The 10,563-nt window shown below is 41.4% G+C and overlaps 2 protein-coding genes across 3 annotated transcripts; both read left to right on the top strand.

Moving 5' to 3' along the window:
- Nucleotides 1–3,312: 3,312 nt before the first annotated feature.
- Nucleotides 3,313–4,662, top strand: ccndx (cyclin Dx). The gene is made up of 4 exons (XM_028412833.1): nucleotides 3,313–3,573; nucleotides 3,648–3,863; nucleotides 4,062–4,373; nucleotides 4,513–4,662. The coding sequence occupies exons 1-4, from the start codon at nucleotides 3,313–3,315 to the stop codon at nucleotides 4,660–4,662; spliced, it is 939 nt and encodes a 312-aa protein (XP_028268634.1).
- Nucleotides 4,663–5,293: 631 nt separating this feature from the next.
- nucb1 (nucleobindin 1) lies at nucleotides 5,294–9,096 on the top strand. Of its 2 annotated transcripts, none has more exons than XM_028412922.1 (13): nucleotides 5,294–5,391; nucleotides 5,950–6,073; nucleotides 6,170–6,277; nucleotides 6,379–6,511; nucleotides 6,625–6,728; nucleotides 6,886–7,071; nucleotides 7,161–7,251; nucleotides 7,333–7,391; nucleotides 7,545–7,637; nucleotides 7,712–7,801; nucleotides 8,082–8,252; nucleotides 8,353–8,470; nucleotides 8,548–9,096. In XM_028412922.1, exons 1-13 carry the CDS (start codon nucleotides 5,372–5,374, stop codon nucleotides 8,631–8,633), a joined length of 1,383 nt encoding a protein of 460 aa, XP_028268723.1. In that variant the 5' UTR covers nucleotides 5,294–5,371; the 3' UTR covers nucleotides 8,634–9,096. The 2 variants fall into 2 exon arrangements, with proteins under 2 accessions (XP_028268723.1, XP_028268722.1); XM_028412921.1 differs by lacking the exon at nucleotides 5,294–5,391 and adding an exon at nucleotides 5,408–5,496.
- Nucleotides 9,097–10,563: the final 1,467 nt, after the last annotated feature.

The following is a 10,563-nucleotide window of genomic DNA, read 5'->3' as shown; positions in this document are numbered from 1 at the left end:
TCCTCCCCCCGCCGGCCAGCAGGTGTCTGTGTGAGGTGAATAGCTGAGGGGAAAATAGGACCTCTGTTCTCCACTGTCCTGGGAAATGAGCTGGAAAATGAGGGGCGGGGATACCACACCTCCTTCTCAGGACCTGCTGCACTCCTCCTTTGGCCTGTCTCTCTCTCCTACCCCCTCTGTGTGTTGTTTGAATACAGCTGCGATGTATGAATTTAACATGGTGCTTAAACAGGCCCGCGATCTGTCACTCGGGTCCCCCCTTCTCCTCCTCCTCCGTCCACCCCATCCTGACCTCACTTGACTGGCAGAGCCAAACTTACTCCGTCCTTCATTCAAACTCAATCTGCTTTCAGCCCCTCTCAAAGCCTGTTTTATAGGCAGAGGCCTTGTCGACAGCTTTAAACCCAATATTCTCTCACTAATGCCACAATCGACTAAGTGTTGCAGGATTATGGGCTCTTCATGTCGTCATTATGCTGAGTGTCTTAGAAAAGCTGTAATGTGTCTGTAGGTCTATTGAGATTTTAAATGCTGATTTCTCAGATTTACCTATTATCTTTTCTATTGATCAGGTTTAACATTCACATCACATGAATCTGTTTTCAGTGTTATCAGCTATTTCATTGATTAAAACATCTAATTGATAAATCTGAATATAATTTGCACTGATATTGAAATTTTCCCCAAACCCCCAAATTTAACGTGAAGCAACTTCCCAGAGGTGTGGTCCTGAAAATCAACTACAACAGGTACATTTGATTAATTTATTTTAGTCACAGTTGCACCACTATATGATCTGATTTCTATCTGATTTTTTTTTTCAGTTTTAACCTAGTGTCTGTGAGCACATCAGGAGAATGAGGAGATGATTCATAATGTCATGAGGTGGAACCTGGAGTCAGATCAGCCAGTGGCCTGTGTGGTTTTTGGGTGGATTTCCCCAAAAAGTATATATACATATATAACATATATAACATATATATACATAACATATAGAATTCCACCACAGCATACATAAACTGGGTGCAATATGGTGAACCTACAACAATAAACCAAACAACAACAACAACAACAACAACAACAACCAAAACTGTATATATATATATATATATATATATATATATATATATATATATATATATATATATATATATATATATATATATATACATATATAAGTATATATACAGTTTTGGTTGTTGTTGTTGTTGTTGTTATATATATATATATATATGTAACATATATATACATATATAAGTATATATACAGTTTTGGTTGTTGTTGTTGTTGTTGTTGTTGTTGTTGTTGTTGTTTGGTTTATTGTTGTAGGTTCACCATATTGCACCCAGTTTATGTATGCTGTGGTGGAATTCTACAGCTGCAGAACATTTTCTAATTCTAATTCAAAGGTATATATTGATCTATATGCATTTATTTTGCAGGTTAAAAAATAATTTTTGTTTGATTACATATTAAAGTATAACATGTTGGCTCTTTGACCTAAAGATGAATTAAGTTAAATACATTTAATTCTATGTATAAAAACATTACCATTGTAACTGCTCAGGTATCATGTCCATGAAATGTGTTTTTTTCCCAAAAAGCTGGTAAAACTGGACTTTTCTCATGGAGCAGCGTATGAATTATTGATGCTCAGCTGAAATCTAGTCATGGTGTCAGTGTGGCCGACCATTTAACTCCCATTTGAAACATGAGCTGCCATTGAAGCCTCAATGTGTGAAGAGCCACCTGTAATGACTGTGTCAAATACAATCTGTATTCTCCACTGGTGAGTGCGACCCCATTGTGACCAGTCAGGAGGAGTCCCCCGGGGAGTGTGTCAAAAGTGTGTCTACCCCATGAATGTGTGAACTGTGTGTGTGTGAGAGAGAGAGGAGCCAGCAGCAGGCAGAAGGCCAGGGGCTGTTGTCTGACACTGATTTGTAAAGGGAGACAATACGGCTCATTGACCTGCCCAGCTCCACTGTCTGTTGCACATACCTCGCCCAGCCCTCCCCAGTGGCTTCACTGCTCTTTAAACACGAGCAGCAGATTGCCGCAAGCGCAGGGAGGGGAGGACGACAGGGCACAGGTTGCTTTGACAATGAGAATCCTCAGAGAGAAAAAAAAACTGACAGCCAAAAGTTTGATGAACACATTCAGAGAAAACAAAATGACATCCCACATTTTCTTCTCTAATACATGATATGAAAGACATGACTGAATCATTTCATGTTATCACTTTTATTTTTCTTATTTGTAGGTAGACAAAACCATTGAGTTCACACTGTAGCAGCTGTATTTTGTATTCTATATGTACCCCAGTTATTTGTATTACTCCTATGTTTTCTTTTTTTTTTTTTTAAAAAAAGGTAAAAATAACTGAATCCCTCCAAGCCCAAAATGATGCATTCAAATCTTTCATTTAACAACAACAACTAAAGGAAATATATCAAAATAAAATATTGGAATGTTCAGATGTTATTAATCTTAGTTTTATTTCATTTTCAACTCTTTTATATTGTTTTATTTGAATATTGTGGCCTAGAGATGAAAAAGTGAATCATTCTGATTTAATCATTTCAATTTCAGTTAAAATGAGCATATTTTTATCTGTTCTTAAAACCTTTAAATAGACCCTATTAGCTGAAAAAATGCACACTACTTAAAAAAGAATTTTTAGTATTAAAGGCTGAATCTCACTTTTTAAAAAGCTCATGAATAACAGTGTGATGTATTTCTCTTCTCCCTGACCAGAGTTTGACATGTTTCCTCTCGTGGTCAGGTTGTAAACAAACACCCTCATCCTTTTGTCATCCATGCCCATTGTCAGAGTCTGGAGATGACCTTTTTCTCTGCTCGCCCCTCGTAGCCTTTTCTTTTTCTCCCTTCTCTCTTTCAGTGTCGAAGACAAGCTGTTGCTCTGTCCCTGCGGGCCACTCCCTCTCTTGTCTGCTCCTCTTCACTCCTCCCCTGCCTCCCTCTCTCTCCCCTCTCTCTCCTACTTTCTCTCTCTCCCCCACCTGTTGAAGTGATTGTTGCACAGAACTCATTGTTTGTCTTCTTATTATTTAATGTCACTCATGAAAGTCCCGCCCCTTTCTACGGTATTTTCCCTTGCTTCTGGACCACTCCCCCCTCTCTCTCTCTCTTACACTGCTGGGTATAAAACTCAGAGGACAGTTCAGTGGGCGATATTAAGCAGAGCACCTCCAACAGGACACATATCAAGAAGGAAACATACAGCTCCCTTTCGTGGCTTTTCTCTCCCTCTTGGACATTTAAGTTAAGTTCACTTTTTACCCTGTGCAGATGGATAGAGGCATGTCTGTATCTCTATGGTGTGAGGAGGTGGAGGAGGACCAGAATCAGGACCAGAGTGAAACACAAGCCCAGCCCCATACAGGGGCCCCAACTCCACTGCGGGCGGCGTGGGACCCCACTGTGTCAGGCCATCGAGTAATCCAAAGGCTGCTTCACGTGGAGGAGAGGTACATGCCCTCCATGCTTTACATCACCCTCATCCAACGGGACCCAGAACGCAGGGAGGAGCTCGCTAAATGGGCCATGGAGGTAAGACACTGCTCTGATTTCCCTCATGTTTGAGTCACCATGGCAGCGGTGTCACTGATGTCCTCTCTCCTCAGGTGTGCTGCGAGTGCGGTTGTGATGAGGCAGTCTTCCCCCTGTCTGTCTCCCTGATGGACAGGTTCCTGTCTGCGTCTCTGTCTCTGCCCCTCTCACCATACTGCCTGGCTGCTGGCTGCATCCTCATTGCCTCCAAACTCACAGAGTGTGACAATGTGACGGCTGACACCCTCTGTGCAGCAGCTGAGTACAGCTTCCAGCCTTCAAACCTGCGGGTGAGTTTGTTTCACAGAAAGCAACCAGGTGTGTCATGGTATTTTAGGCCCCTGGAGGACCCTCACATTTAAGTGTGGAGTTGTCCGAACAAACAAGCATAAAATTCAGAACAACAAAAAACAATATTTATCAAAGGAAAAATACGTTTATGAGCCATCTTTTTGGGGCACAACTAATATTGGCCAATTTTCCATCAGGAAATGGAGCGTGTCATCCTTGCCACCCTCCGATGGGACACAGCAGCAGTGACCCCACAGGACTTTCTCCCACATTTTCTCGCCTCTGTGGAGGAAAAGAAGGATTCAGATGGGGAGCTGCTCTCCACCCTGAGGCGGCACAGCGACACGCTGGCTGCCATGTGTGCCTGCGATTCACGTTTCCTGGGAGCTCCACCATCACTTGTTGCTGCAGCATCACTGAACTGTGCCCTGCGGGGGCTGGGCAACAGAGGCCCCTCTCAACTGGCTCTTATGAGCGAAGCCCTGGCAGAGCTGTGCCAGACAGACCTGGTGAGTGAACAGTTTTGAGTCTTTTGAGGTCACAAATTTCAGATTTTATTTGTGCTAAGCAGGGTTAAAGGATGTGGATAGCTGCCATTGCATCATGTTAAGGTGTTTAATTCTTTGTTTTCTCTCTGGTGCTCCCCAGGCTGTGCTGCAGTGCTACAGTGAGATGATCGAACATGCCCTGCGACAGCGGCTGAGGAGTGGGCTTCAGCAGGGCCCCACAGAAAAAGATGAGGAGGTGGAGAACGAAAGGCCTGGAACTCCAACTGACATGCGAGAGATTGATTTCTAAATACTGACTCAACAGTTACATTTGAATCAATTAAAACCCTTAAATTTCATCAGTCAAACTGATATAAATTGATGACCTCAGAATGCTCTGACATGTTTTTATATATTTTAATTTCTTTCTTGAGTGACTGTAATTTATCTTTTACTTATTTATTTGTGAACAATGTGTGTTTTTTCATGTGCCATATTTTATTATCTATTTTTATTAATTTTATTGTTGACTTTGATGTTATTTTAATGCATAATATTTATACTCTTTATTTATTATCACGTGCAATGTTAATTTATTTCAATTTTATTGCCATAACTGTGTCTGTGAACTGAATTATGCATACAACAGCAGATCTATTTTTCCAAGCTAATAAAGACATTTGTACATATTTTGTTTTCATGTGTTATTTGATCTATTATTTGTTCATGGTGATGCATTAACGGATGGTGACGGATCTAAAGTTTATATAAAACAGTCAGATGTCTACAATTTATAAATTTATTCACAAAATAATCTGCAACATTTGTGTTATCGAACTACTTCTACGTCCACTAATTTAAAACTATAAATTGATAACCGTGTGTCTAATCGTCGGTAAACATATAATGTTTGGGAGATTTCTGACGGTTCCTAAAGGCAGCACGGTGACTGCCCTGTATTGTAGTGACGTCATTTTTATCCGACGCCAGTACGGATCGTGTTTTGAGCGTTGGATCAGATGCTAAACACAGACGTGCGGTAAGGCTATTTAAGGATTTTTTTCAGCGTCAACACGTAAATTAATATATACTTTAACGCCAAGCTCTGTTAAATGAAGAATTCATTGAAAATCGTTAAATTAAGGTCGAGAAACAAGTATTATTAAACGTTTCTGTGGCTTACAGTTAGCATACCCACCGCTTACCTGGAAAATGTCTTAAAAACACGGCTAACGTTCAAACCGTAGCAAAAATGAAATATTTGATTAGAAACTAATTCGTTCTAATCCCGCAGGTGATTGCATTGATGGAAAGATCAGTTTTCATGTTGTACCTTAACCATTCTGTAACCATTTCCGTTTTCGTGTTGCTGCTGCTTAGCTATTTGGCTACGTAATCGATAATACAGGAAATATTGTGTAAACATAGTATTCTATTAGTTCTTTTTGTGAAATCATAAATTACATTTATCGTGTTGTTAGAAATCTAGCAGTTCATCGTACACCAGAATATATTTTGGCATATCATGGGAAATGATGGTGTAAAACTAGGAGATGATATAGTCTGGAAGATATTCAGGTTGCTGTTTTTGTTGAAGGAGGATGAAGCTGAAACCTGGCTGGCTGCTGCTTCTATCCATCGCTGCTGGGGTCTTGTCAGTGCCCATAGATCGCAATGGAGGCAATCAGGAGCCTAAAGAGGAAGTGCCAGAGGAGAACATGGTAGTGATCTCTGTCCAAATGTTTGTTTAAATCTTGACATGTTTTCATGTGAACAACCTGTCCTTTACTTGACTTTGTCCTATCACGCTGCTGCAGGACACTGGCTTGTACTACGACAGGTATCTTCGAGAGGTGATCGAGGTTTTGGAGACAGACCCACACTTTAGAGAGAAACTGCAGACGGCAAACACAGAAGACATTAAGGTTAGTGTCTATGTCTCTTTTCATTCTGTCTCAGAGAGGCCTACACTCTAACTATTTAACCTCAAATGGGTGTCAAATGGGTGTCTTATGCTTGTGATCAGAACGGGCGTCTCAGTAAAGAACTGGATCTGGTCAGTCACCATGTCAGGACCCGCCTAGATGAGTTGAAGCGTCAGGAGGTTTCTCGTCTTCGGATGTTGCTGAAGGCCAAACTGGACAGCACAAACACACAGAGTGAGTGGGCAGAGTGTGTGTGTCTTTTTCAAAACATTCAAATGAGATACATGAGTAGCATATGTGATTCATGACAGTCATTTTGAGTGGTTATTTATCTATCTTGTGCACAGGTGTTCAGATGGACCACGCCTCCTTGCTGAAGCAGTTTGAACATCTGGATCCACACAATCAAAACACATTTGAGGCCAAAGACCTTGAACTGCTAATCTCAACAGTAAGTTGCAGTTAGCACTAAAAGTAAAGCAGCAGATCATGGTCTGATCAGATTTGAGTTGTAATTAGGAACACAAGGTCTCAACACATTCTTTTAGAATATATTTCATATCTGACCTAATTCCCTGGTTAAATTGCTTTGTGGTGTCTTTGTCTAGGCCACTAAAGACCTGGAGAACTACGATGCTGAGCGACATGAGGAGTTCAAGCGCTATGAGATGCTGAAGGAGCATGAGAGGCGGGAGTACCTGAAGGGCTTGGACCAGGAGAAGAGGGAGAAAGAGGAAAAGAGGATGCAGGAACTGAAGGAGAAACATCGCCAACATCCTAAAGTCAATGCGCCTGTGGGTGACATTTAATTGGCTCTTATTAGAAACAAATTAAAGCAAATAGTGATTTTATTCTTGATTTTGTATTTTTTAATACAAATCAGGGTAGTGTTGCTCAGCTGCGGGAAGTTTGGGAGGAAACAGATGGACTGGATCCTCAAGAGTTCAACCCCAAAACCTTCTTCAAACTGCATGGTGGGTTATAACTCTTATAACTCTTGTCTTTTACCCATTTTTTTCATTAATTAATGATGAATTTATTTTATTGTCATTTAGATACAAATGAAGATGGTGTTTTAGATGAGCAGGAATTGGAAGCTCTCTTCACAAAAGAGGTATAAAGTTACAAACTATGAAAAAACCTTTTTCTGAGATTGCTTAAGATCCTGTTCAAAATGCAGCTGCTTTGTCTGTATTTTGAATCTTGACAGCAGACATATGTGCAGCATCAAGGTAGCAGCTAACATCTGTTTATTTGCCTCCTCCAGCTGGAGAAGGTCTATGACCCCAAAAATGAGGAAGATGATATGATGGAGATGGAGGAGGAGAGACTGAGGATGAGGGAGCATGTCATGAGAAACGTGAGTCTTAATTATCTACTTGTATCTCTCTTTTTCTATCATCTCCGACATTGCTCACCTTCCTGTGTTCATAGGTGGATACAAATAAAGACCGGCTTGTCAGCCTAGAGGAGTTCCTCAAATCCACAGAGAAGAAGGAGTTCAATAATCCTAAGGAGTGGGAGGTAAAGAGCTCTGAAGGTTGGAGGAGTGGGTGGGTGATTGGACAGTCTGCGGTTCAAGTCCTGGGATTTGCAGGAAGTGTGTGGGTGGTGGAGTGAAATGGGTAATTCTCTGTCAAAAGCCACAGCTGTGAATAATGATATGAGTGAATAATGGCCTCTGATGGGGAAATGTTTGGTCACAACACAGCAGCTTGATACTGTCTAAAGTCGCTTTTTTAAAAATTAATATTGTGTCATCAAGTGTAGACCAACTGCTCATGTGCCTGTGATGTCTCCCCAGACTCTGGACACCGAGCCGGTGTACACAGAGGAGGAGCTCCAGCGATTTGAGGCTGAGCTCAGAGACAAAGAGGAGGAGCTGAAGAGGAGGGCAGAGACTCTGCGTCAAGAGCAAGAGCTGCTGAAGGAGAGAGGCAAAGCCCTGGAGGCTCAGAGGAGAGAGTACCAGCAGGTAACTGACCAGGCTGCCGCATCACTCAAAGCTTCATATGAGCCGAACCATAAAACTGGAGTCAGTCACAGAATCAAACACATTTCTTTTTATATTACAGGCAGTATTAGAAATGTCTCAGAGACAGAAAGAGCAGCAGGCAGCCGACGGGCAGCCTCCTGCAGGTCCAAATGGAGAACTACAGTTTCAACCACAGACACAAAAACCTGAAGATAAAGGTAAACAGTGTGCCACAAACAATGCTGTTTGTTTTGTAATTGCTTTATCAAGCGAATATTCCTCTTTCCTCCCACAGAAGCGAAAGCCCCGGCTGAACAGCAAGCTGAAGCCCAGAATAGTCTGCCTGCAGAGCCTCCACAGAATCTGCCTTTACACACTTAAAGCAGTATGCTCTGACAGCCTTAACACACACACACACACACATCTACGCACACATTTTGATTTGCACTGACACAGATATCCAGATGGGTTCTGCTTACTGAGTTATGTGAACTGTGTGTATAAATTCAGATAGGCCAGCTTGTTCATCAGCTCATATTGTACAGTGTGTTCATTTCTGTGGTCTGCATAGATCTCAAAACATATTAGAACTTGTATTTTCAGAAATCTTCTGTGAAGCTTTCATTCATGCAGGTTTTTCAGTAGGGATGCACAATATTGGTAAATGGTGGTCATGAATTAAACTATTACTTCAGACATTACATTGTTAGTGACAGGTATATGTGTGCTGTGTAAAGGTGTGATGTGCCAGAAAGTGCTATCATTGGCTGCACGTGCACTGGCGATCAACACTGCAATTTTATTAAGTTGATTTTACTATTAAAAAGGCTCGACGTTATCAGAACTTTGTTGTAACAACTATGTGAATATATACTGGCTTCCACACCGGTAGCCAAAAGCAGTTGAACGATACCAGGATATTGGCAAACATTTAACATTCCTTGTTTTCAGTGTGAAATTACAGACATCTTCAAATAAAGACTTACATTTATAAACCTAAGTTGTTGTCGAGGAAAACAGCATTTTTTTAGGTGAGACAGAAAGAAGATCTATTAAACTCCAGAGGAAAAGGGGACTGGTGTCAAACTAAAACAGCTAGAGAAACTGGATGATTATTATGAAATAAAAGGAACTGAGAAAAAGAAAACTTTTTAGGGCTAATCTAAAATCTCAAAAGACTAATGTTTTAGAAATAATTGCCTGTAGTGAGTTTTCACCTAACTGAATTATTTTCCCTTCCTAAGGATAGATCTAAGAGCTAAGCAGAAAAAATGACAATGCTTTAAAATGTGATGCATTTTAGTGTTAGCAGGTTTATGTTGTGTTTCGTGAGCTCGGCCTCCCCCCTCCTGTCTCTCCTCTGGCTCACTTTACTGCAGACTCTGGCCCTGTGTGTCCACTGTCATGCTCCCGAGGGACCTGCTGATCCATGTTGTTGTCCTGCTGAGGAGTTGTTGCACCTCTGGCTGCCGCTCAGGGCATTCCTATCAGCATTCCTCTAACCCACTGACCTGTCATGACCCCGCCAGGCTCCTCCCCTCCTGGTGTCCATGCAGCTGCCACGTCAGTCAACTGATGTCATGTCAGCCGAATATATATATGTCTGAAGAAAGCTGTCTGGATCATGAAGATTATTATGTTGCAGTATCAAAGAGTTTTTATTTTCACAGTATGTTCCTACAGTTCCTACAGTCTCTCTTTCCTGTGTGGATTTGGCCACAGTCGCCTGCAGGTACATTATTGACACATACATTTTAAAGGAATGTCTTAATAACTAATATCAGTGACTGAATAATAATAACAACTAAACCAAAAATGGAAAGTTATCAGTCCTTTTTCCTGATCTGATTTTTGTGAAACAGGTCTGCTGTGGTGTGTTGTAGTCTCTCCGCAGAGGGCAACAGCAGCTCTGACATTTCATCCAACACATGAGCAGAGGTGTCACTGAAGCTGTCAGCACACTGTCAGTGTATCTATGAAGACATCATAGCAGGAGGACCTGATGCCGCGTCACATTAAAGTAATTTTACGCAGGTAACAGATACGCTCTACAGTGTTTTCCTCCTTCCTTCCTTCCTTTCTTCCTTCATTCAGCACTCTAGTTTTGCAGATTTGATTTAGATGCACCGGTGGCTCTCTGTAGAGGACATTACGTCACCTCCTGCACCTCCTGCACCTCCTCCACTTTCACTACCCCACACCTCCCCTGAGGTGCCTTTAGTACATGACAAAATACATGACTTTTGATGATTTCCATATTGTGATTTATTCACATAAGCTATTCAATCTTTGCTTTGAGCCTCATATAGTT

This window comes from Parambassis ranga, chromosome 8, assembly GCF_900634625.1.
Source record: "Parambassis ranga chromosome 8, fParRan2.1, whole genome shotgun sequence".
Taxonomy (NCBI): domain Eukaryota; kingdom Metazoa; phylum Chordata; class Actinopteri; family Ambassidae; genus Parambassis; species Parambassis ranga.
This window is presented reverse-complemented; position numbering and strand designations above follow the sequence as displayed.

Excerpts from the sequence above, each read along its gene's own strand:
- nucb1 (XM_028412921.1), top strand. The coding sequence starts at position 5,465 with ATGAAGAATTCATTGAAAATCGTTAAATTAAG. Across the intron at positions 6,512-6,624 it reads GGACAGCACAAACACACAGA|GTGTTCAGATGGACCACGCC; the intron begins GTGAGTGGGCAG and ends TCTTGTGCACAG. Across the intron at positions 7,802-8,081 it reads ATAATCCTAAGGAGTGGGAG|ACTCTGGACACCGAGCCGGT; the intron begins GTAAAGAGCTCT and ends ATGTCTCCCCAG.
- ccndx (XM_028412833.1), top strand. The coding sequence starts at position 3,313 with ATGGATAGAGGCATGTCTGTATCTCTATGGTGTGAGGAGGTGGAGGAG. Across the intron at positions 3,574-3,647 it reads TCGCTAAATGGGCCATGGAG|GTGTGCTGCGAGTGCGGTTG; the intron begins GTAAGACACTGC and ends CTCTCTCCTCAG. Across the intron at positions 3,864-4,061 it reads TCCAGCCTTCAAACCTGCGG|GAAATGGAGCGTGTCATCCT; the intron begins GTGAGTTTGTTT and ends ATTTTCCATCAG.